The following is a 26,197-nucleotide window of genomic DNA, read 5'->3' on the forward strand; positions in this document are numbered from 1 at the left end:
GCCTGAGCCCTGCCACATGCACAATGGAATAGCGACACCAGAGACACTCCAAGTGGCCAGTTTCTGGTCAAATGAAATCTAGTATAATGTCAATTTTTAAACTTTGTTTGCGTTTTTTTTAAAAAACAACAACATTATAACTCAATTTGCTTCTGACACAATAAATTAAAAAAAATAAATACTAGTAAAATTGAATTACTGTGTCATAAAAGGACACATGTCTAAAAAAGTGAGTCACCAACATGAAATATTTGGAAAGTTGTGGTCTAAGATAGTAAATGAAGTGGGAAGAGGATTTACAACCATTAAAATCCATTATAAGGCACATAACCCTTTTATCTTTTCAATCAGGTTAAATCTTTTGCATATTGCTTGAACTGAAAATTAATCAGTCTCTGTTGTCCCATAGCCCATTCTGCATGCTGTTAAGAGAGAAGCCTTAACATAGTCTGGCAATGCAACTCCACCATTACCTTGGTGAGCCAGCCTTTCACAGAGGGTTTGGCATCTCGGAGAGACACCTGAGAGGGACTGGTCACTTGTACTTTTAGGATGTTTTGAAGGACACGGATCCACTCCTCCAAAATATTAGGAGAGTCAGCTGTCAGGAAGTAAGTTCTTTTTTCAGTGATGAGCTGTGAAGAAAATGTCATGAACAAAAGGCATGAGCAATCAGATGTGGGGAGAGAGTAGTAAAGGTGTTTATGTCTGATCTTTTGGCCACACTCATTTAAAAAGGATTTCCTAAAGACAAAAAACATAAAGGCCTTATAGTTCAATACTTCCTATGATGAAATGTCTGACATCTTCCTCTGATAAAGGAGACATATGGAGAGCACGTCTGACTTGGAATGGGAAATCAAACCTCAAGGTCCATACATTTGCTGGCAGCATGGAAACTCAGATGGCAGAAGGAGGTGGAAAGGAGATGTGACAGGGATGTCTCAGGATAGGATTTACCAGAGGGGTCCCCCAACGAAGGCCTGTGGGCTGGATGCAGCCCTCCAAGGTCATTGACTCTGCCCCCACACTAAACTTTAGACTTAGGGTAGCCCTAAATCTGAAACAACTTGACAGCACACAAAAACAACAGTCCCAATTAACTTGACTATTTCATCAGCCAAAAGCAGGCCCACACTTCCTATTGAAATACAGTACTGGTAAGTTTATGTTAGTTAAAATTGTTCTTCATTTTTAATATTGTATTGTTCTTTCATGATTTTTGCACTACAAATAAAGACATGTGCAGTGTGCATAGCAATTTGTTCATATTTTTTTCAACCTATAGTCCAACCCCCACAACAGTCTGGAGGACCGTGAACTGGCCCTCGGCTTTAAAAGTTTTTGGGCCCCTGATTTACAGCCTCCCCCCAATTCCTATAGTCTCCCGATTGGCCTCCAATCAGCAATAGATTCAGGCAAACTTTGAAAATTGTATGATTTAATTCCTTCCTGTTGAAAGCAATGGGAAGACAGGAGAAATATGTTTCTCCTTCCTGTTTTTGGAACAGCTCTGTTCTTCTTAAAATTGCAATGTTATGGTCCCGGGAATATATATCTGGTGTTATAGAATGACTCAGAATCCACTCTGTTCATTTATCAATGATACCACAATTTAAAGAAAAGAGATCTGATTTTGGATCAGTCCCTCAAGCCTGCAAAACAGATGTTTCCATGGTGGTAACTTCATAAAAGACCAAAAATCATTTTGTTGGGGACATGGAGATGGACAGAGAAGGGAAAGACGTGGTTTTGTTGGATTCCTAGCCTTCATGACTCCCCAGCTTTGCTTCCAAAATGAAGTAAACTATGGATGTCCTTCAGAGCAAATCTGTGTCTATGGCCATTGGTAACAACAGGAAGGTTTTCTGTTTTTAAAAAATAATTTAATTGAAAAATTGCTCAGATAGTACTTGCTCCCTTCTGAAAAGAGCTTTGTTGGGCTTAGGCTGGAGTGAATCCTTTGTGATAGAATAGATGTGTCTAGCTTTCCATCCTTTATGACTTTGCTTTTGCACCCAAGCTGCTTTAAATGTCTTTAATGCTAACATGTCTTACTTTCTATCAGCTTGGGGGATGTTGGTTTGCCTTCCTGTTTGAGTAAGGAACCCCATAGAATCAATGTTCACGCTATTGCTTTAAAGAAACGATAATGATTTATTAATTGGTCTTGGGCCTATCTCCACCCAGGCACTATCACTGAAAGCTCACAGATAATAAACAAAACCCAAGAAGTCACCTGGAAAATGTGGGATCCTTCACACCTTACAATTTGGCAAGAAGGATTCAGTTCAATCCGCCCCTGTGGCTTACAGATAACATCGCTCTGAGTAGAAAAGGGCCAAAAGATATAAACACCAATAAGAATGAGCAAACAGTATTATAGGATGCAAACTCTATAAAAGAAACATTGCAAGTAAATACCTGGATTAATTTTTTAAAACTAGAAGTAAAGTCCATGCAACATGAAAGTTTTATACACACACACACATCTGAAAGCATGTCTGATCAATAATCTATTATAATTATTAATGGGAATCAATTTTAGTAAATGGAATTTACTGCAAGGGTTTTGTGTGGGAACAATAAAAAAGGGGGCAATGAAAACAAATATTGAAGATAGCATAAGTATGAACGGTTTTCACTCAATAAAACTACAAGCAAGAGTGTTTTGTTATCAGCTCACCGGAGACTTATAATACATGATCTGTCCATTTCTCAAAACAAACCATCGTCTCTTCCATGCTTTTACCTGGTCACCCATTTTCAATAGGTAACCAGATTTTTCTAGCAGTTCCTAGAAAAGAGAAAACAAGTGCATTTTCCTGGGATTCAAGGCTCCTTTTTACTTGACTTGATACTGAACCACTTGGAGAATTACTGTCACTAGGGCCCAGGTAAGGCAATTTCCAATATAAACTGAAGTTGAATGCCCACTTCTCAGCTTTCAAAATAAGATTGCAGTGAAGCTCACCAACTGTGCAATAATATGAAAACTTTATCCCACCTGTTTGGCTATTAGGCCACAATGCTAACCAGAAATTCATTTTAACATTCTTATTCATTATATAATTGCACATATATGGGTCTGTATAAGTTGCCTTGACTTTTTAAAAAACTGAGTTGGACACGTATTTTTTAAATGCCCTTTAGAAAACTTAGTCCACATTACCTACCCCACCATCAGTGGAATAAGATGATGTTCTCTGGAGTTTGTGCTCAGGTTCAGAATAGTCTTCCTCCAAGGAGTAAGCATCGGGAGGAATGGCATAATCACTTTCTGAGCTAATTGAAGACATAGAGACACCTGCTGGAAATATTTTTTGAAATTAGAAAACATGTAATTTCTTTGTGATCTTTAAAATACACATACAATATCAAGAGTGCCCATCTGTCTCTATGGATTCAGTATACAGAGATTAAAAATACCCACACCCCCAAATTTCCTGAAAGCAGACCTTGATTTTTCTGTTTTATATAAGGGACACCACATTGTACACTTGACCACTGACAGATTTTGGAATCCACGGGGGCAAGGGTTTCTGTAACCAAACCCCAGTGGATACCAAGGACCGATTGTATTTAGAATAAGCTTCATTGATAGGCCCAGGTTATATGGGTGTAGAACTGCAACTGTAAAGGCTGGTTCTATTTTTTGGTTCAATTAAACATCAAGCCCTCAATAGCTTTGTTTGATTTTCTTTTTTAAATAGATTGATTCATTTTTTGTTTAAATTGGACTATAGCCTGCAGGATCATTTTAATTCGCTTGGTGGAATGGCTTTGTAATGTCTCATAAAAGGAAAGCTAAACATGAGCCTATTGTTTTTTTAAAAAAATTCTTTCTTTCTTGTATCATATGAGTGAATATGCTAAATTCTGGCAAGATAACACCCTCTGCTTCTTAATTTTGAAATCCTGAGGGTATAGGCTGGAGTGGGAATAATATGGCCCACCAGATATCATAGCGTTGCAGCTTCCAGGATTCCTCACCCTTGGCTATAGTGGTTTCTGTAGGACTTGTGGTCCAACACTATCTGGAGCGTTACATGATTCTCATTTCTAGCATAGTTACAAGACTGCAAATGTTCACTCTCTATAAGATGAGAGTTATAATTATTGGTTATATGGGTTGAAAGATGATCACAAGACTGGTACTTAATTTAGGCTGCAAACATAAACACAGTTAACTCTGTGCAGAGTCCAGAAAAATTACATTTTTGAGACCGCGATTCCTTGAATTCTCAAACCAGTGTGAATTGTTTTTTTCTGAGCTCATCCTAAGAGAGAATTCCACTGGACTTGAGCACATATACCAAGGTTGCACCGTTGGAAGATTTTTAGAGCAGTTCTGTATCATGGATATATTAGTCTGAATTTATCTATGTAGAAGTTTTCAAAAATAATGTTACACATAATCATATAATTCAGCAATGTTGCATTTCCTTTCCCCTTTCTTTTTCTTTCTTTTTACCCCTTTTCACTGCACGAGGGCTGCCTGGCATGCTTGTTCTTCTGAGTTCGCATCCTGCATTGGAGGTACTGATGCTAACATGGGAGCTGCAGTCATCATCAGAGCCTGAGGACTCATCCACGAAAGGAATGTTGCTGATTTGGGTGGCTTTCTGGAAATCAAGCTTCAGAAATTAGGATGACTGGGAAAGTAGCAACTCAGCGCCCCACAAACACCACAAATTGTGCAGAACTAGCATAAGGGAAATCATTAGGTTGCTATGGCTCTGCACTTTGCCTCTCTATCAAAGCAAGGTAGCTCCAGTCAACCCTTTATCTTGGATTTACAAATAATTTTCTTTGTGTTTCAAATACTGCACTGTATAAATACAATTAGTACAAAATTGGCCATAGAGTCATGCTGGAGAATCTAGCAATGCCAAGAGAGATATCCTCTCTAAGAATTTCCTAAGTTCTCCAGCATGATGTATACTACCACCAGAAGTCATTAGTTTGCTATTATCTGTGATTTTTGCTAACTGTTGTAAGTCTGAGAATGTATTCCCCACAGATATGAGGTTTTTTTTTTACCTTCTCTGTTTTCCCAGAAATATTCTCATGCCTGTTCTACCAGAGTCTCCCATGACAAAATATACCTTAAAGTCCCATCACTATCTCCTTTAGGTCTCATCCACATGGGTCAAAGATATTATAATTTGGTTGGAGTGGTACCTGAACGTATCATAATTCTTTAAAATATCCACAGTGTACAATCCTGATCTATTTCCTGCCACCAGTCTATTTCTGGAATTAGCCAGATATTTTTTGAGCCCAAGGCAAGGATTTCTGGGGATGTCCAATACAGACAGGAGTAAATGATCACATATATATCCACTGTCCTGTTACTCCTTGATGGTTTTACTGATGGGGCTGAATGGGGTATATGACTTTTTCATCAAAGTTTTTTTCCTAACCTTCCTTTGCTCATTGCATTTATAGTTTAGAAGTTCAACATTGTCTCTGTATTACACTCACACAGTAATATATTATCATTTCTCACCCTTCTACCCTTTTCCTGACAATGCTATTATATTTTTGCTTCATATTGATATCAGCCTAATTTGAAAAACAGCTTTGTTTTTCTGTCCTTTCCTATATTCAGTATTCTGTTACACATGTAATTCTGCTAACAGTCAAAATTTATATTTAAATAAAAAACGTAGGAAACTTCTCATCTCAACTTCACAATCTCTACATGCATTCTTAGACCCGCCATCCCATTTTTCCCTTGACGGAAGAAATTATTCCTTACCCCTTTTAGCATAGTGTAGACTGGCACTGTGACATTTTTGTAAATGTGGCAAGTGTATGGCCCAGGTGATGAATACGTTGGGAAATCTGAAGCTACGATGATTTGCATGGAAAGAAGATATAGCAGAAAATAAACATTAACAGAATATTTTAACAAATGTCTGTACAATTTTTGTCAAAGACTTTCATGGCCAGAATCACTGGCTAGCTGTGAGTTTTCCGGGCTGTATGGCCAGGTTCCAGAAGCATTCTCTCCTGACGTTTCACCCACATCTATGGCAAGCATCCTCAGAGGTTGTGAGGTATATTGGAAACTAGGCAAGTGAGGTTTATATATCTGTGGAATGTCCTGGGTGGGAGAAATAACTTTTGTTTGTTTGTAAATGTTGTAATTGGCCCTGATTGTTTCTTGTCTGGATTTCCCTTGTCTTCTGAGTGTTGTTCTTTATTTACTGTCCTGATTTTAGAGTTTTTAAAATTCTGGTAGCCAGACTTTGTTCATTTTCATGTTTTCCTCCTTTCTGTTGAAATTGGCCACATACTTGTAGATTTCAGTGGCTTATCTGTGTAGTCTGACATGGTGCTTTTTAGAGTGACCCAGCATTTCTGTGTCCCAGGCATGAAACAATCAGGGCCAGGTAACGCCTTTCAACAAAGGATTCCCCCAGGCAGGACGCATCCAGGCTTTGAAGCTGAAAGGCCATTCAGTGCTAATCAAGGTGGCCAATTGCAACATTCACACTTGTCTCAAACAGACAAGAGGTCTTTCTCCCACCCTAGACATTCCACAGATATACAGGGTGTTTGAAAAAGAACTCCCTATTCACCATTTAAGTCCCACTTGCCTAGTTTCCTACAGACCTCACAACCTCTGAGGATGACTGCCATAGATGTGGGTGAAACATTAGGAGAGAATGCTTCTGGAACATGTCCATACAGCCCGGAAAAATCACAGCAACCCAGTCTGTACAATTAGTTAGGACTATGCTGAAAACAAGGAGTCTTGATCAAAATTAGCAACTGACAACTGGGTTTTTCAACTGTAAACAAATCTAAAAGGAGCCATTTTTATCACAATGAAAAGGTTTGAGAAGAAAGTTCTTGGCACAATGGATCCAAGCACCATTTGTCTTGAATAAATTTACTTATTTATACAGTTTTTACACAAATTAAAGGCTGCAATCCTGGAGACATAATGGATATTAAATCCTACTGAGGCCAATGGGATTTCTGAATAAATATTTGCAAGTATGCACTGCAATAGCACAAAATGAGCTTCAGTCAAGTGAAAAATCTGTGTTTGAGTTGTATTGCAAAGAATTGCTTGACTAAATTATCTTCTATTCAAAATGACATTTGCTTTTCACATATAATACTAGACTTTGGAAAGCAAATGTTTAGCCTAGCCTTGCCCTTGATGTTCTGGTTTATTTTAAGAGTATAATGTGTGCACATGTATGTGTAAATGTATCCAACAGTTGAGACATCTAGTCCGATATGGTATCACTGAGACATAAATTTATTTTTATTGGGTCCATCTTTTTGAAATATCCTGAAACAGAATTACTTTTTGATGCAGCTGCCCTCTAGTGGATCACTAAATAGGACCACTCTATCTAGGTTTTAGTGCAGGAGCCGCAGTTGCGCAATGGGTTAAACCCTTGTGCTGGCTGGACTGCTGACCTGAAGGTTGGGTTGCTAACCTGAAGATTGCCGGTTCGCTGGTTCAAATCTGCGAGACAGAGTGAGTTCCTGTCTGTCAGCTTTAGCTTGTCTCCCAGCAGGATGGTAACCCATCCAGGCGTTCCTTGGGCAATGTCTTTGTAGATGGCCAATTGTCTCACACCAGAAACGACTTGCAGTATGTTCTCAAGTTGCTTCTGACACGATAAAAAGTGCAAAACTATTCTAGGAAATATATGGGTGCAAATGTATGAAATTTACCTACTGTTTTATGACTAAATGTCCCTTATTACCACAGATACGTCAATAAATGCAGTATGAATTCAACTGCTAATACATTTACCAGCCAAAATGTCTGCAACAATACCGTATGTGTTATCCAGCTAATACTTGTGGCAACTAGTCATGAGTAAAATCTGTGGGCTGACTGTAGTTAGTACTTACCATGGCCAGAAGAGTCACTTGCAAGAGCCACTTCTGAAAGTCTCATGCCAGACTTAGCAACTGCGTAGATCCGACTCTCCTAAAAATATTAAAAGAAAAGGGAAAATGAAAAATATAGTTTGCGGACACCTTGTGTTGCTTTGTCCTTCTTCATGCACATTTACCTTATTCCTGAAACTACTAGCAGGAGGCACAACATTATTGATATTGTGATTATCAGCAGCAACAGCAGCAAATCAGGGCCCTCACCCCACCTCAACTGTAGGTCCTTGAGGAAGAGAAGAAGAGACTGGCACAACTCTGTCATGCCGAGACCCAGAAGAAAACAAAAGGCCCTCTCTCCACCCCAACTGCCATTGCCCTGGCCTCGGAGGGGGAGAAGAAGAGACAGCATGTGCTGAACTTAATCCTCTTTTCCTTTGTATCATGTCTGAGAGTAGGGAGCTATTTTGTTTTCCTTTTATTTGTAAACAAAACAAACAAACAAACAAAATTGCTTTTAAATTGAAAAAAGATATGATGTAAGTCCATTGAGATTTTAACTGGAAAGATAATTCATTTGATGGCAGTAGAAATATATACTATTGCCTTGTTTTGCAATTTGAAAATACACAGACTCAACCAGGTTGACTGATGGCTCTCTACACTAGGCAGTTGAACCTGTTGTAAATCTGCCTTCGGAGTAGCCCTGGATATTCATGCCAAAACTGAGACCTTATCTAGACAGCCTGGGAGTGCATCCGCTCCACTGGGGCAGCCCACATTTCACTTTCTCTGTGTTGTCGCTATTCCTAGCCATTCACAGAGCTCCATCTGAGCTCATGGTCAAATTGGATGCCTCTGCTTATGTCAGAACAGGGACCCATGCAACCAGCAAGGCAGAGGGGGTCAATTTTTGTGTATTTAAGGGACAAAAACATAAAGTTCTTATAGTGGAATTTCTATTATAAATTTCTACCTGTTTCATTTCTTTTATTTAGAGCTTCAAAGTTTGTCTCCAAGCTTGTTATACTAAGCAGCATATACAAAACATACAAAATCAAGTCTTTCAACGGTGCCGCATTGGATGCACAGAATTTTAGAATATTGGATACATGTTCGGTTTAAGCTGTAATGTGTTGTTTTGTTATTGTTTCTTTTAAAATATTTTGAAATTAAATTGTGATTTTGTTTACCACGTTCATTTATGATTGGTCCCAAAGAACTCAAAAGGAGGTACAGAGGTACCTTCTTTCAATCAGTAGTGACACCTTCCCGGCCCCGGATAGCAGATCCGAATCCAGATAAAATCCTGATGATCTTACCCAGGATGGAAATCTGTGCAACGGAGGGGTGGGTGGCTTGCCTCCTGGATCCAGAACTATAGTGGTTTCAGGAGTGTTGGTCTCACTTCTTGGACAAGACAATGGATGCATTTCCACCACACGGTCATCAGTTTCCATCTTCTCTGCTACCTCTTCATCGATATCTGTCTCCTCAACTTTTCCTTGGCAATGAGCAGTGGCTCTTTTAGGATGAAAAGTGCTGATCTCAATGTTCACCACATGATGCAAGCAATCTGATCCTGATTGTGGCTGGCTATAATGCCTCTTGGCTAGCAGGATGCTGTCCCTTGGATTGCTAGGGGTCCGCACCTTGGGGAGAGTCATGCTGCTGCCAAGTCCACCTTCCTTCCCTGGAAAATGGGAGGGTATTGACATGATGGATTTCTGCAGCTTCAAAGCTGGGGCTGATGCTGAGACAGAACTTCTGCAGATGTTTCTCATTTCCCCAGAGCAGGATGAGGTCCACCTAGAAGTGTTAATCTCAGAATTCATTTCATCTGATGTCTTGTACAGGTTGTGTACTGCCTTGTCTGAGGCACTAGTCAAGTTGTTACATTCCTCCAGAGGAGATGGAAAAGTTAATGCTCCACGGATTTTCACAGCCTCGACTTTGTGTTTTAATGAAGTTGTGCAAAACGGAGACTCTGCCATAGAGATCAGTTCATTCACAGAAGCATTATTGTTATTTGAGGAGTCAGAGATAAGCCTCAGTGAGCTCTGAGAAAGCACTGATTTATCCACCGCATCAGCTACAGAGGACTCATCCATAAAGACCACACTTGCTATATATGGAATTCCTTGTGTAGATACATCCTGACATGTCTGTTTGATGTCCACAGCTAGAAGTCTAGGATCCTGGTTTGAGTTTTCAAGGAGGCATGACAGCGGGTCTCTAAGTAGTTTGATATTACAGCTGGAAACAGACTCTTCAGACGGGACAGTAACCAGATCTACAGTATGGGATTAAAAAGCACAGAGAACGTTGAACTGGATACCATCTGACCCAGCTTTTAAAACAATTTATAGATTCAGTCACTCTACACACATACAAAGTCAATGTTTTCTTTATTTTTACTTGTCAGGTTGCCACACTGAGCAGTGGCATGGAAGATAAAGGATTAAGCCTTAGTTCAAATTAGCCCCTCAGCTGGAGCCTCCAAATTGAATCAGACACGATGAGACAGTACAATTATTTGCAGGAGGCAATGTATCACTCAGAGCTGTCTGATTGGTGGCATTCTGGGAACACTTAATACCAGGTTATTATAGCAGCCATCTCATTCTGTCAGAACAGATGAGGACAACCTGACTGCATAGCTTCCAAATGGAATGATGCCTCCCTTTGCAGAGAAAGCTGAAGCACGGAGAAGCAGAATGCATACCATTCAGGAGCACCAGCACAAAACTGGCATTCTTATGCATTTGCATACTATAGTGCTTCAGTTTGGTTGTCTGGGGACCCACAGGTTGAGAACCACTGATTTAGAGTGTTACCATTCAGTAATAAAGCAATGTGAACGGGAAAGCTACTGTCCACCTTCAGGATCCCCAGATGAGCACCAGCTTCTGATATTTCTGTCAATGAGTCAAAGTGAAGCAGTGTTTAAGGAGTTGGTGTGGGATTTGACAGATCCAGACTCAAGTCCTCACTAAGCCATGAAACTCACAGGATGACCTTGAGCAATTCATTCTCTGACTGACCTTTGCAGGATGACTGGGATACGAAAAGAGAGGAACCATATACCTTGCACCAATTTGAAAAAGGCAGAATATTATTTAACTAATAGTAATATTAGCAATAATGTTAAGAAGTAAACATAACAAATGTAAACAGTTGATACTGATGTATCATGTCAGTGAAAATAATCACTGTGCATATCATTAACATGAAAATGACATTGTAACATCCCAAGTACAAGATGTCTTCTTGGGCCTTTATCTCCATTCTGCTAAAATGGCCATGCAATAAAATAGTATTGTTTATAAGTTTTCTGGTACCGTATGTTACCCCAAAAATAAGTAAAAACAGCTGCCTAAGGTTTGACATTACTAAACAAAATGCCATGGAAACAACACACAGATCTTATGGACAGTTCTTTTTTTGAAAGTATGTTTTTTAAAAAAAACAAAAAATGGAAAATGAGGGAGCTCACATTCTGATAATGCTAGTTCTGGAAGGAAACCAAAATGGCCATCATGAAACTGATGCAGAAAATGCATGCTAAAGTATTGCACAAAAACTATGGAGAAATCAAGATCAAATCTGAAGGCCCTTCGCCTCTACTTTGATGATCATAACAAAAAATATATATTACCTTGTAGAGCTGCTTGAAGAGCTTTGATCTGATCTGTTAACCTTGTGTTACAATCCTTAAGATAATGGTTTTCCACCTCCAGCTGTGAAACAATAGAAAAGAAATCATTTGATGTAGCCCTCCTTGGGAATTGATCATGTCCAAAACACTGATTTTTTTTTTAATCTCAACAATATTGAAGTCAGATATTTCCCTGGAAATCCTTTCAAGGTCTACCTTTAGGAATTGTTCTCTGTTCTGTACTCTCTGTGACTAATCACGTCTTCAGTCCGCTTAAACATGTAAAGTTGGCCTATACTATAAACCAGTCCTTCTTGAGCTTTTCTCTTTGGAAGTACCAGTAAGCTTGAAATAATTTCCAAATCTTAGAGAACTTCTGAATAAAAATTACTGTATCTAATGTTCACTTTTCCCCTAATCATAAGTTGAACAAACTTTAACAACCTTTTGTAGAACACTAAAGTTCTAAAGGACTCTGGATAAGAAACCCTGGTCTATACTACAAGCCTGGATCATTATTCCATGGACAAGAAAAACAGAAAGAGGACACTTAACTAGGAGCTAATCTACACATACACTGAAATCTGGGGCTGGTCTGGAGCATTGCTTCTTTGGACCAGCCATGGATTCTGCAATGCTGTTTAGACACTCTTTCTCTGAGCTGAAGGTGCAACGTGGATAATGTCCAGTCTGTATGGTTGGGATGAATTCAGTTCGGACCCTCTAGACAGTCACCCTCACTCAGACTGTCATTTGTATCATTGCAGCAGCCGGCCAAGAGCTCTGGAGAGCTCCCAGCCAACGCCAGGTATCTTTGCTGACACAAGCAAAGGAGACCAAGGAGAAGGTGTGGGGATTACCCTATTATTTCCCATGACATGTGAGTGCCTTTGCTGATGTCAGGAAAGGGCATGGTGACAACCAGGATCTCTCCAGAACTCTGGTGACAGCAACAACGTTTTCTGTGCTATAGAGCACAGGGAAAGGAAACTGTGGTGCCTGGCTCTGTGGACGGTGGGCTGATTTGAATTAGAGCTGGTTCAGCTGTCCACACTACCCTGGGAGTGCTGGGCTGCTTTAGAGTTTTGCTTGAACTCTGGAGCATTCTCTGACTTCTCATATGAGGTGAAACTGGGCTAACAACCAACTGAAAGTCCTGGATGTCATCTTGATGTCCAGGAGCAACATCTGTTCAAACTGAAGTATAGGGCCAGTGTAGAAAAAAATAAGATTACTGAAGCAGTGACTGGATTCTAATGCAGCCTTGTATCAGTTGAACAGTTGGTGTTATTTTTAATGATGCCTCCCTGGCATGGCCTTTAAATGGAACCCTAATGAACAGAGAGGTGCAACATTGAACAATTAAAAAGCCAATGTAGGAAAAGGGACAGCTCAATACATTTTATAACATGCTATAGAAGACTCAGCCCAATCTTGAACACTTAGTTTCGTGACACAAAATTTTATAATGGAAACAAGCAAGAAGCTTTGCATTGCATTGCCCTAATCCAGTAATACAGAACTACAGAACAGGTGTATGGACAAAAATTCATGTCACACTGGTCAGATACCATAGCCAATAAATAACTATATTTCATATATTCTCAATAAGCAAGTCTTCCTTGATCATACGAATGTCTTACTGTTAATACCCACAAAACTATCTTCATCTATACCAGTGGTTCTCAATCTGGGATTCCCAGATGTTTTTGGTCTTCAACTCCCAGAAATTCTAACAGTTGATAAACTGGCTGGGATTTCTGGGAGTCGTAGGCCAAAAACATTTGGGGACCCCAGGTTGAGAACCACTGGTCTATACTCCTGTGAAAACATGCACTTATCCTACCCATTGACTCAGAAAAGAAGGAACTGGCAATCACCTCTCTTAGTTTAGCTGTCACCCAATCCTTAATTTTGGCTGCTTTTTCTTGAACAGTTTTAGCTTCTTCTTCCCTTAGCAGTTTCTGTGAATAAAAACAAAAACAAATGTGTTAGAGTAGCAGAAGATAGTTTAGAAGAACTAATTCTAACTGGTGACAAAACTAGTTACTTGTATCTAATATATTTTCCTCATAACAAAGACATTATTTACATAACAATTGTAATTTTTATGGTGTAAGTATGGCAATTACATATGCAAAGATGTGACCTCACTAAATAGTAGAGAAGGGATCTCACATGGTTTCGGTAGTGACATGTCATGTCTTTCACATTGGTGCCTTGGACTCCATTCTGGTTGCTTTGGAAACAACAGGATATATGGAAGACAATTGTGCTTGATATTGGGGACCATATACTCAATCCACTGCACCATGCTGGCTCTCACTTTTCATAAATACTGTATGTATTCCAGGTAATTGCAGTTTTACCTGCTTTTCCAATTGGACCTCCAGTTTTTCAATCAATTCATCCTTCTCTTGCACTCTGCTCATCATCTGCTGATATTTCTTGTATTCATTTGATTCATTGGTTTTCATGTTGGCAAGTTTCAACTTCTCTTCCATGATTTCAACCTGAAAAATCCCCTCAACTGTTAATGTCATGAGAATGGGTGGGGGAAAGGAAAGAAACAAACTGGACCTTGGTTTAATGAACAAAGTTCTTATTCACTGATGGAGTTACTTTTGGCGACAGTGACAATGGGGATGGTGATGGTTCTTCTTTAAGACTTAGAGTAACACTCTGTTTCTTCATTTTTTCTAATCCCATGAACTACTGCATTGGAATCTATACCGAAAACTTCATATTAAAGGTTTAAAGAGGAGATATTTTTCATGATAAGGGAGAATTTGGAGGTTGTTGAGAATATTTTGTTATAGACGACCTATTCTTTCAGAAACAACCACCCTATTATCAAGCAATGGAGTGGGGTGGGTATAGCAATCTTTTTCTCATTTCATTTGAGTATGGGGGAAAACGGGACCTTCTTCCAATCTTTCTTTTCTTCTTTACTATGCCACCTGCTCAGTTTTCTCAGCATTTTCCTTTGACCCAATAGCATGGAGATGGCGAAGAAAAGGCCACTGCCAGGGCACACTAGCCAAAGCCTTTAATTTTTCATATCCCCACATTTCCTTCTCTCCATCTCATCATTGGTATTACTATTCCAAGGGTTTTGAGGAGAAATGTGAAAAATTACTTCTCTGGACTACAACTCTTGAAATTTCACACTTTCAGGGAGTTATATTCTAAAAGAGGCATTTTAAAGCTTATTTGGCTGTTCCTAAAATCAAGTGATCCTTCTCAGTGAGGCCAATCGTTTTCATTACCTCCCCCGCCCCCTTTTCCCTCTTTCAAAGCACTGATGGCCACAGGACCAAAGTCTTCTGTCTTCCTCCACAAAGCCCTAGTCTGGCAATGCCATGCTGGGATACTTCCCAGTCTACATGCCAATTTCTCTGTGCAAACACATTATGCTCTAATGGACATTCCTCACCATAACGGTTGCAGAAAACTGTTTTGTCCTCCTGTCTGTCTGCATTAGACAAAGAGGGGCAAACAGACTCTCCCCCGCCTTGAACCTGAAAGGCAAGCGCCTGGCATCCCAGCCAAAAAAATTTAGCCTGCTGAGCTGGATGTGTTTTTATTAGAGCTTTGGATAATTGCAGCCCAAAAGAAAAAGCCCTTTCCATCTGTCTGAGGCTTGAGATCTGACTCTGTGTTGGAAGCAATGAACAAGCAGAGGGACAGGATAACCATATGACTTTCTCATCTGAGGACAACTGTAGGGGGGCCCATGGCATGGTCAGATCAGGCTCCAACCTCTTGTGGTCACAGAAGATGTCACCTTTCAAACTGAGCTTGTAGCCCTTTCATTTCCTATGCCTACTGCTTTTTCTTGCCATACCTTTTGTGGGATGGCATGTTGTTGCTACTGTGTGCTTTCAAGTCATTTCTGACTTATGGCAACTCTGAGGAGAACCTATTAGAGTGCTTTTATTGCAAGGCTAATTCAGAAGAGGTTTACCTTTGTCTTCCTTGGAAGGCGAGAATGTAGGTCATCCACTGATCTACAGAGATACTCTCAGGAACATTTCAGCAAGTGAGAGTCCAAAAGTGGCAGGCTAAAACCTGGAACCTCAAGCCATGGCTGATACCGAATGAGAGACTTCCTCCTGGGCACATAGAAGACTGGGCAACTTGGAATTGAGCCCCTCCTGAATTTATCTCACTTTTGGTGCAGGCTTCATGGACAGCAATGCTTCTATCAAAAGCTATAGCCCCTGTCCACAGTATCAGAAAATCTTCCATAAGAATAATATGTCACTTATTATACACTGTGAGTGGTTGGCCTCTTGTGATGCCAGAGCAGCTGTGAAGGTTTTCACATTTTATTGAAATTATATCAGGAAAACGCTTACCTGCTTCTCTGCACTCTGGGCTCTGTCTTCTGCCTCGGCCACTCTTTGCTCCAGTTCTTGCATCTTTATGGCAGAATATAAAGGGGAAGTGATCAAAATTAGGGGAAAATAGTGATCAATTCTGCATCATAATGTAAAGTGTGGAGCTTGGAATGTATTTCCTTTTTTCACAATATCCCATGGAGGATAATGTTAATGATAAAAATGAAACAATTAAATAGAAAAATGAGACTACAAGGCTATGTAATCTAGTAATACCCGTTGGTCTTCCATATCCACGGGTTCTGTGTACATGGATTCAACCATCCACAGCTTTAAAATGTTCCCCAAAATTGCTGCTCAGACTTTTGGTTAAGATTGAGTGTAAAGTGTTTTTTAAAAATACAAAAAGCAGACCTTGGTTTTGCCATAAGGAACAGTATTTTACTAGACCACTCTATATAATAGGACTTAACATCCACAGATTTGGTTATCCACAGGGAATCCTGGAACCAAACCCTTGTAGATACCAAGAGCACACTGTATTCTGTTTATCCTTATCTTTATTCTTTTGGAAAGTGATAATGACATTGCTCTCATTCTTCTATGCCATCTTTCATAAGAATTATGTAAATCTTACTCTGATTTGAATGGCCCTTTAGGGCCATTTTCCACTGGCGACTACATTCTTTTAATCCTCACTTGCTTTTGTCCTTCAATTATAGTTTAACTGCACTAATAGGAATGTCCTCATTTCTTTCAGACATGCCTTCCTAATTAAAGTTTCTCAGGCTGTCAGCAATATTATCACCACGCTGTGGTATGACTGCGCTGCAGCACTGACTCAGCATTACTTCTGGCAGATGAAATAAAAGTGTTTTAGAAAGTTCCTTTCAGACCTGATACCCAAGGTTTGCTTTGATTCTCATTTTGCTGATCTTCAAGGAACAGACTATGCTTAAAGTATGAAATCAGTAATTAGAGAACAAAAGAAACAAAACCGGGGAGAACCCATTGAAACTCATAAAAGAAAGAAAAGATGCTCCAGAGATGTTCTGTGTATTTGTTGAAAGGCCTACATATTTCAACAGCAGCCACTCTTAACACTTTTTCAGGGCTGTGGAGAATCAAAGCTTCAGAAATTTCTAAGCCAGGAATTCCAAAATCATTTACTGGGTGAATGAATACACTGACTTTCTCTAAACAGCAACTGAGAGCTCATTCATACTACACCATTAAAGCACTATTGTTCCACTTTAACTGCCATAGTCTCATCCTGTGCAGTCCTGGAACTGGTAAGAGTGAGGCAAAAGAGCATTCTGACTATATGTTTTAAATTGCACACCCTAAACTAGTTAAAGTGGAATAATAGCATTATAATTTCATAGCGTGAATGGGCCTTAAGAACTGTCAATAGTTTCTTCCTTCTGTCCTTGGTTGGCACTGGTGTTCCTCAACTTTTAAAGAGCTGTTCTCAGTCATTTTCCACATTGCTCTAACTTTGAACATCTAAAGATCAGTTATAACATCAGATTAGTCAGGGCAGTGTGGTGGGATGGGGGATGAAATGAAGAAAACTCAGAGAGTGAGAGAGATCTTATTAGGATAGCTAAAAAATGTGTTGTCTTTGAACTCCTTACATATATTTCATTGTAGGATCCAAAGATGTAAAATAAGTTCCATATCTACATGCAATTTACAGCATCCATTTTCTTCAAATCTATTCAGTACATTTTAAAAACAATTCAAATAGTTTTGCTTGAATTCATAGTAACATGCACCAATATTTAAATTAATAATAATAATAATAATAATAATAATAATTTTATACCCCACCACCATCTCCCAAAAGGACTCGGGGCGGCTTACAAAAGCAGATACAAGTGGGATAACACATAAAAATAGAGGTAAAATTACATCATGTATTAAACAATTACAACATCAGTTAAGATAAAAACAACACATTACAAAAAGTCCAATTTAAAATTCAATAAAATTAGACAGATAAATTAATTCTGGCTAGGACTGCCAGTAAGTCTATTTGAAATTATTTATCTATCTAAATATATTTGCACCCAGTCTTCCAGATCATGCTCAAAATAGCTTCCAAAAAGACCAAAACAACCACAAAGTCATCCATGCAATAAAGCAATAGAACTGAAACTAGAGCTTATAATAAAACCTTTAGGTTAAGCTGTAAACCCAGTTAAATATCTGTTGGAAGAATAATATCTTAATGTAAGAGAGCTAGACATGAGGGGAATCTAGGCGTTTTGCAAAAGAGACTTTTTCCCCAAAACCACTCAGAAACAAAGACTGTTCCTAGTAGATCTTAAACCAAAATTGGATCAGGAAATCACAGTCTGCCCTTTTGGCCTCCAGTTGAAAAAGTTCAATTTAGGAGTGTCACTGTAGTAGGTTATTTGCAACAATGTGAGACACCTAACATTTGCAAATGACTTGTGATGACTCCTGTATTCCAATAGTAACTCTTATAACTTGGGAAATTACCTTTAAAAAGCCTTGTAGTTCATTCTTAGTACAGTATTCAGAAAGTAGCCTACTGTTATACACTTTTGGGAAAAGTAGCTTGTTGCACTACTTGTTGCATTACTCGTTCCTATTTCGCTACTTGCATTATTTTGAAAAATCCAAAAGGAAATTGCATAAAATTCAGAAAAGAACTGTAAAAATGTTTCTAAAAATCCCATAATATACACTTAAAAAGTAACTTTTGAAAGTCACAAGAAAAACATTAAAGCAGGAAAATAAGTTCAATCCTACTCATTACATGAGTTTTGAAATGTACCTTTATTACACCCCCGATTACCATAATGTAACTAGTTTCTGGAAGCTATTTTGTTTTTAATTCCTTAGCTCCAAGATCTGGTCACCCTATATTACAGCATATGCTCATTCAGATGTGGTGATATAAATCTGGATCTGTATGTACATGCTTGGCAGAAATTCCAGGATTTGGGATAGAGGAATAACAGGCACATAGCAGAACAGAGGGGAAATTAGATCAGGGACATTGTATAACAAGTATGGGCAAACTTCAGTCCTCCAGGTGTTTTGGACTTCAACTCCCACCATTCCTAACAGCCTCAGGCCCCTTCCTTTTCCCCCTCAGCCGCTTAAGCGGCTGAGGGGGGGAAAGGAAAGGGCCTGAGGCTGTTAGGAATGGCGGGAGTTGAAGTTCAAAACACCTGGAGGGATGAAGTTTGCCCATGGCTGGACTATACCTTCATAATGCTGTTTGAAGTTCATGCATTCTTCAAGGAGCTCAAGGGAGAAATTAACCATGTGCCGAACATTGAAACGGTACTTTCCACACATCACATTTCATAGTTGTACTAATAGCCAAATTGAGCCAAGTGGCAAATAGTTGGAAAACTTTGAAAAACCATTTTCAAAGTCTGATTAGTATTTTTCCAGTCATTAGCCCACCATACTCTCTCTTTCTGCAGGTTTTAGAACAATAAAGCACCAGATTTACAGTATGTCTCAAAAATGAGAAGGATGGCTAAAGACTCATGTCTCGAGTTTTTATGTTAATAAAGTCTTCATGCTTCCATGGCAACTGTTTGACATATCACTCATCAAGACAATATTACGGCTCTTTCCCTTTGTGTGCACAACTGTGTAAGTACATGCCAGTTCCCGATGGCATGAAGCTCATGGAAGCATTTCCAGATTTGCTGTCGGAGGATGTATTGACTTTCAGCACGAACATCCCTCCTCTGGGCCTCTGCAAAAGGTGCACAGGAAATCCTAGGCACATCGATCCACTTCTGAGCCCAGCCAGGCATTCATGTCAAAATCTGAGGATTTCCCCCCTTTTCTCATTTTAAACTACCGGTAATTGGATTCAGTGCCCTGCTCTCTTCCTCCCCAGAGGGGCCCCACAGCGTGTTTTACCATGGGGTCATCAAGTTGCCATGGCAACAGTGTGCCATGTCACTCATCAACAGAATATTATCCCCTTTCCCTGGTGAATGCAAATGGGAGACGGTTGGAGAAAAGTCGCCATCCCAGTCTCCAAAGACATGCAACGCACAGCATCTCAGATCCCAATATTACTTCACGCATCCTATAAAAACTGCATTCTACCTGTCATGGTTTCTCAAGGGAATCATGGCAGAATGCAATGCAGAGAATTGTTATTAAGGCAACATTACAGCATTACAGCACATCCAATGAAATATTGGAAATGGCTTAGTACAGGAATTTGCTATGTCCTCCAGGGTGACTCTATGGCAACTTTCAATAAGGTTCACTATTACCCATGGTTCACTATAGGGTTTACTATTATTCATGGTTCACTATAAGGTTCATTATTACCCATGGTTCACTATAGGTCTCACTATTATCCATGGTTCACTATTACCCATGGTTCACTATAGGATTCATTATTACCCAAGGTTCACTATTACCCACGGTTCACTATAGGGTTTACTATAACCCATGGTTCACTATTACCCATGGTTCACTATAGGGTTTACTATAACCCATGGTTCACTATTACCCATGGTTCACTAATAGAGTTCGCTATTATCCATGGTTCACTATAGGGTTTACTATAACCCATGGTTCACTATTACCCATGGTTCACTATAGGATTCATTATTACCCAAGGTTCACTATTACCCATGGTTCACTATAGGGTTTACTATAACCCATGGTTCACTATTACCCATGGTTCACTAATAGAGTTCGCTATTATCCATGGTTCACTATAGGGTTTACTATTACCCATGGTTCACTATTACCCATGGTTCACTAATAGAGTTCGCTATTATCCATGGTTCACTATAGGGTTCACTATTACCCATGGTTCACTATAGACTTCGCTATTATCAATTTCCTGTTTCCAGTGTAGGTTCAGGAATGTATGCCCCACAGATACGGGGGTTGTGTTATATATACTGGAGATATGGAGGTCAGCTCTACATGCAATAATTTCTCACCTTCTCCCCTGCAGTCAAAACATATTGGTTCAAAGTGAAATGTGTGAATCCTTATCAAAGTGCTGTGTTTCTTAACCACATTCTGGACCTTGATGCACAAAAGTCACTGCTAGATAGTATATTATCAAATAATCCTTTATCGTTTCTGTGGGAGATATCCTAAATAAATTATGTGTGAGAGATCATTTAGGCCTGAAGTACTGAAACCTCTACTTCAAGAAATAGAAGCATTAAGTACAACTGTAAAATCATATTTTCAACTGCCTGGTTAGCCTGAAACACAGCATGGGCATACCCATATTCTTACAGTTAAAACTTTGTTTTGATAGATCCTTTAACAGCTTGCTCCTTGGCCTTTGAGGAGGGGGAAAACCCTCAAAGACAGGCATCCGGTTACAGAGTAACCTGACCAATGAACCAAACTACGTCCTAATCTCAACAAAGAGTTGTACAGATATACCCATTCCTGTACTGGATTAATTCCAGAGCCTTCATTTCCCTTTTCAGAGCTGAGTCAGGTGTTCTGGAGAACAAGGATTGAACAAACATGTTTCTTTTTCAAAAGGTGATTTTAAAAAATATTATTATTTATGGGATAAGGCTTTTAACTGGGGCTTTCCAAGATTTTGTATTGGAAATCAACAGAAACACACAAGGCAAAAAATAGTTTTGAATTTCAAAAACAGTAACAAAATTCCTTTCAAAATGGCAAAGATAAGGTCTTAGTTAAGACGAGATAGTCCATTTAGCTCAGCAACCCGTAGGTACTCACTAACTCATATACAACAATTATTTATCATCCTTCAAAGAACAATCTGTAGTGTGTGTTTTTGATGCATAGAGAGAGAAAATAGCTGTGAAATCTAGAGCATCATCTTGCTTACAAGGGAAACTATTACAACAATCCAGTTATTATTCCTTCATTTTTATGTAGTTCCTCACTACATGGTTTCCATAGCTTTTTGTCCTGAAAATATTGTATATTCCCCTATTGGTCAACCAACCTTATTGAAAGCCATTCAAACATTCTACTGATCACTCAATCCATGTGTTGATAAAATAAGCAAAAAAATATAGTGCTTATAGGGGGTGCTTTGAATGTGATTTTCCAGCTTCTTGGCAGGGGGTTGGACTGGATGGCCCATGAGGTCTCTTCCAACCCTTTGATTCTATGATAGTGGATGAATACATGGCTTTTGCCTTACCTTCTCAGCCAGAAGCTCCCGGATTTTACTAGCCTGCAGCCGGAATTTGAAAAGCTGTGTCTCTAACATAAAGCATCGTTTCTGCCAGTCCGTACAGCTGCCATTTTCAGCAGTGAGCTCTGCCATTTTGAACTCCTTTACAGTGTTCAGAAATTCCTAAATAAGCAAGATCAAGAAGGAAAAAAATCTGTCATATATTTGTCATCTTTATAGGTCTCCTGCCTTCACATTGCAAAAAGTTCTACTTTCCAATAAATATGTTTATTTTATAGTAATACAAGAGAATGCCTATATATGTGTTTGCTTGCTTATGGCAGTCATAATTATTCTCGATATTCAGCTAGATACCTCAACATTGGATGGAGTATTGAAGATTGCTGCTCATCTTGAGTTGGAATTCCAAACCTCAGACTGGGTGTATGAGTAGATCGCTAAAAGCAAAGAAACAGAACCAAGACATACCTCATTGGGAAACTGTGGTCAACATACATAGAGTGTTTTTTATTGTCATCCTGGTAGTAGTGCCCAGTTCAAAAATGAAAAGCCGAAATTCTAAATGGGATAGATTTCTAGAAATAAAAAAGAAAGGGGGGGCTGTCAGAATCTTTTGGGACATTTCACTTTCTATACAATGCTTTTGAATACTTCCTAAGCTAAAATAACTGGATTCCAATCCAAATATTGGTAAGGAGATTTCCATTCGGAAAAAATAGGTCTACCATAACTGAGTGGAAAATATTTTTAAGTGTTACAAAAGAGAAGAGAACTACTGAATCCCTTTAGGGAGATAGGGTGGAATATAAATGAAGTCTTACTATTATTACTTGTTTTTATGAAAAAAATGCTTGATACATGCTTACCCGTCACTTGATGACCCCAGCACCTCCATAGCAATGCTTTTTCAAGTGGAGCCAGCCCACTAGATCAATCTGGCAGTCAACTGGTAGTCACCAAGTGTACTATAATCAAGTGCTGAGAAATCATACATTTGGGAACCAAGTCTCATAACATAAGACTTTAAAAGTGTGCTATAAACCAGTAGGAGCTATAACACTATGTAACACAATTTCTATTCCTGGGTTATAAATGTCATTTCCTATTTGGTTCTATCATAAAACATGGGGAAAGTGCATTAAACTGCAAAAAACTTTTTTTTTTTTGCGGGACATCCTGCACCACTTTTTGCTTTCAGTGAATATCTCATTGAGTCTCAACCAATTAAATATATGGTAGTTTGTGGCAGCTATGAAACTGAAGTTTCTGGAGTATAACAACTACTTTCAAAATACCACACGATTAAACGGGAAATAACACTTTCAAACCAGGAACATTTTTTTCCAAATTCTGTTACATAGTGTAATGTGGTAAGTGCAGACATAATACGACAACATTTTGTATGTCTTTAGCTATACTGTAATCATTTTATATTGTGAGAAGACATTATTCTGGGCCCTTCCACAGCCATATAACCCAGAATATCAAGGCAGAAATTCTCACAATATCTGCTTTGAACTGGGTTATCTGAGTTCACACTACCATATAACCCAGTTCAAAGTAGATAATATGGGATTTTATTCAGCTGTGTGGAAGGGGCCTCACTAGATAAGACAATAATGAAGTCAGCATATAGTGGTTTGAGTGTTAGAATAAGATTTTGGAGAACAGGGTTTTATTCCCCATTTGGCCATGAAGACCCACTGGGGGACCTTGGGAAAAACACACTCAACCTTATAAAATCCTGTTCAGCTTAGGATCACCATAAATTGGGGAGGAAAGATGACAGTAGGAAAAGCGGAAGACTGCATTTCAAGTGGATGGATTCAAACAAAGACACCACAGCCCTAAGTTTGCAAGTCCTGAGCAGGACTGTTGATGACAAAGTGACTTAGAGATCTCACATTTATAGGCGTCAACTTGATAGCAGTTAACAACAATGATTTTAATATGGAGAAAATGCAGGCATAAATAGTTTCATTACCATCATCTTCTGAAGATTATAAAAAGCTCTCTGGTTTCCATATTCTCCTTTTCTTTCCAGCACAGCTTTCAAATTTAGACCACCAAGCAGTGGTTCCCAACCTGTGCTCCGCGGAGCCCTAAAGGCTTTGCGTGCACTTCCCAGGGGCTCCACAGCCACTCCAAGAACATAAAAATAAATAAAAAATTAATAACAATTAAGGATAAGAAACAAAAAGTAGAATCAAAATAAGAAAACTAGAAATTACATTCTGAACAGAAATTTGCCGAGTTGAATTTGTCACTGTGCAAAAAAAAAAAAAAATGCAACCACAGGTATCTCATTAAATATTTATATATTATTTTATGTAATGCCTTAACTTAGGCATACTGTTGCACTACTGTGGACTCTAGTTCTGTTGTAATGCAAATGGTTTGGTTTATTGAACCGAAGAATTTTTTATGTATGGCCAAGTTTTTTTTTACTGTTTGAATATTTATTTATTTATTCAAATAGTCATACATTTCTAGGTGTTTGTTGCGTATCGTGCAATATTTTCCAGCTATTAATGCTTCATTATAATTTTTTGCATAATACCTTTTATAAAGGGCCACAGTCTTCTATTTAAATAGTACATGTAAAGGTATCATCGGTTCTCAATTAATATTCACTTCCTCTGTGTCTACAGTCTTTTAAGATCCCCTATGTACATTATTAATTTAATTATACTTTTAATTGAGATGTTGAATCACTGGTTGCCATTCATTAACAACATTCTCTAATAATTCTCCTGTCAAGAGTACAATTACTTTAGCAAATCTGTAATGTATTTCCCCCATTCTTCTAAGGGAGGTTTCTCTGAGGTTTTCCAATATCCGGCATATATTATTCAAACTGCCACTGTCATATAAAGCAAAAATTTTCTGAATTTCCTTTCTAGTTCTTCATCTGGCACGTTCAAAAGGTACAATTGTGGAGTCATTTTCAAGTTTGTGTTTAACATTTTTTTTCGAGATATACATGAATCTGTTTCCAGTAGTTTTTTACTTTGTTGCATGTCCACCACATGTGGTAAAATGTGCTTTTTTCTTTTCCACATTTCTAACATTTGTCGGTGCAGTTGTACATCTTCGCTGATCTCTCTGGAGGGAGATAACAACGTAGATGCATTTTGTAGATATTTTCCTTCAGGTTCTGACATGCCGTGTATTTCATTCTTCTTTTCCATGCTTTTTCCCATTGGGTCATTTTTGGCCTATGTTTTGAGCCAAGTTTTGACAATATCATGTGTATTGGTAGTAGTTGAGAATAAATTGAGATATTATGGTAAATTTCAATGTTTTTAAAATACAGTGTCATTGCATGAACATTGCTCAATGATTTACATTCCATTACTCTTATCTTCCTGCCCCCCCCCCCCCCCCCTCAAATAACAAACTCCTAAACACCATCAACTTGTAAGACATAGGGCAGGCCTAAGGGGCTCCATCATAGAAATTGATTCTAAAAAAGGTTCTGCAAGTCAAAAAGGTTGGGAACCACTGTCACCAAGTCACATTGACTCTAATACTTGCTAGCAAGTCTATCCCAACAGCTTGTCACTATGTATTTAATCATTTAGCATGTGGTTTTGCTAAGGAAGCATGAATAACAGGCCTGTTGCTTAGCTTACACTTAAGATTCACATGGCCAATGTGTCCCTTCATTAGAAGGCCATGAGATAATTGAAGTGGGCAGAAGACACAATATACCAAGTATCCTTACAGACGACAGAAACCCTTCTGTGGCAAAAGCTTTGTTTATGAAGTATCCAAGCAAATAAGATAATGAGAGCAAAGATACCGCCTGGTTCATTAGGTTTCAGCAGGGCATCACATCACTAACTCAGTATAAAATATATTTAGTCTTGTCTGTTTGTCTGTTTTCTTGCTCTCAAGCTAAATGGATATAAATGTAAAGAGCTGCTGAAATCTTGGAAAAGTGGCCAAAAAAGAAAAATTCTATAAAATATTGTGATTAATTAATCAACACACAGAAATGCTTGAAGGTAGAGCAAAGTAGTTAATTCATCAACATCTAAATCATTACCACCATCAATGTCATTTATGCAAATATAATCTAATACTCACCAAGATCTGGAAAGATACATACTTGGAAAAGTTGTTGAAATTAGGGAGGTAACAACCCCATGAGAT

The 26,197-nt window shown here is 38.7% G+C and overlaps 1 protein-coding gene across 3 annotated transcripts in view; it reads right to left on the minus strand.

The window, feature by feature from the left end:
• The window catches only part of plekhh1 (pleckstrin homology, MyTH4 and FERM domain containing H1), a 91,059-nt gene that overhangs the window by 31,631 nt on the left and 33,231 nt on the right, over positions 1–26,197 (minus strand). Inside the window, exons 3-17 of one of the 3 annotated variants that reach the window (XM_062968046.1) lie at positions 24,024–24,181; positions 22,508–22,614; positions 22,046–22,201; positions 15,892–15,954; positions 13,900–14,043; positions 13,411–13,494; positions 11,531–11,612; positions 9,195–10,165; positions 7,891–7,969; positions 5,765–5,856; positions 4,475–4,625; positions 3,177–3,310; positions 2,687–2,797; positions 2,240–2,326; positions 474–635 (exon numbers count right to left, since the gene is read on the minus strand). In XM_062968046.1, coding sequence (XP_062824116.1) covers positions 474–635; positions 2,240–2,326; positions 2,687–2,797; positions 3,177–3,310; positions 4,475–4,625; positions 5,765–5,856; positions 7,891–7,969; positions 9,195–10,165; positions 11,531–11,612; positions 13,411–13,494; positions 13,900–14,043; positions 15,892–15,954; positions 22,046–22,171 — 2,286 coding nt within the window. In that variant the 5' untranslated portion in view covers positions 22,172–22,201; positions 22,508–22,614; positions 24,024–24,181. The remainder of the gene's footprint in view (positions 1–473; positions 636–2,239; positions 2,327–2,686; positions 2,798–3,176; positions 3,311–4,474; positions 4,626–5,764; positions 5,857–7,890; positions 7,970–9,194; positions 10,166–11,530; positions 11,613–13,410; positions 13,495–13,899; positions 14,044–15,891; positions 15,955–22,045; positions 22,202–22,507; positions 22,615–24,023; positions 24,182–26,197) is intronic. The other 2 variants (XM_062968047.1, XM_062968045.1) reach the window with 2 other exon arrangements.

This window comes from Anolis carolinensis, chromosome 1, assembly GCF_035594765.1.
Source record: "Anolis carolinensis isolate JA03-04 chromosome 1, rAnoCar3.1.pri, whole genome shotgun sequence".
NCBI classification, from domain to species: Eukaryota; Metazoa; Chordata; class Lepidosauria; order Squamata; family Dactyloidae; genus Anolis; species Anolis carolinensis.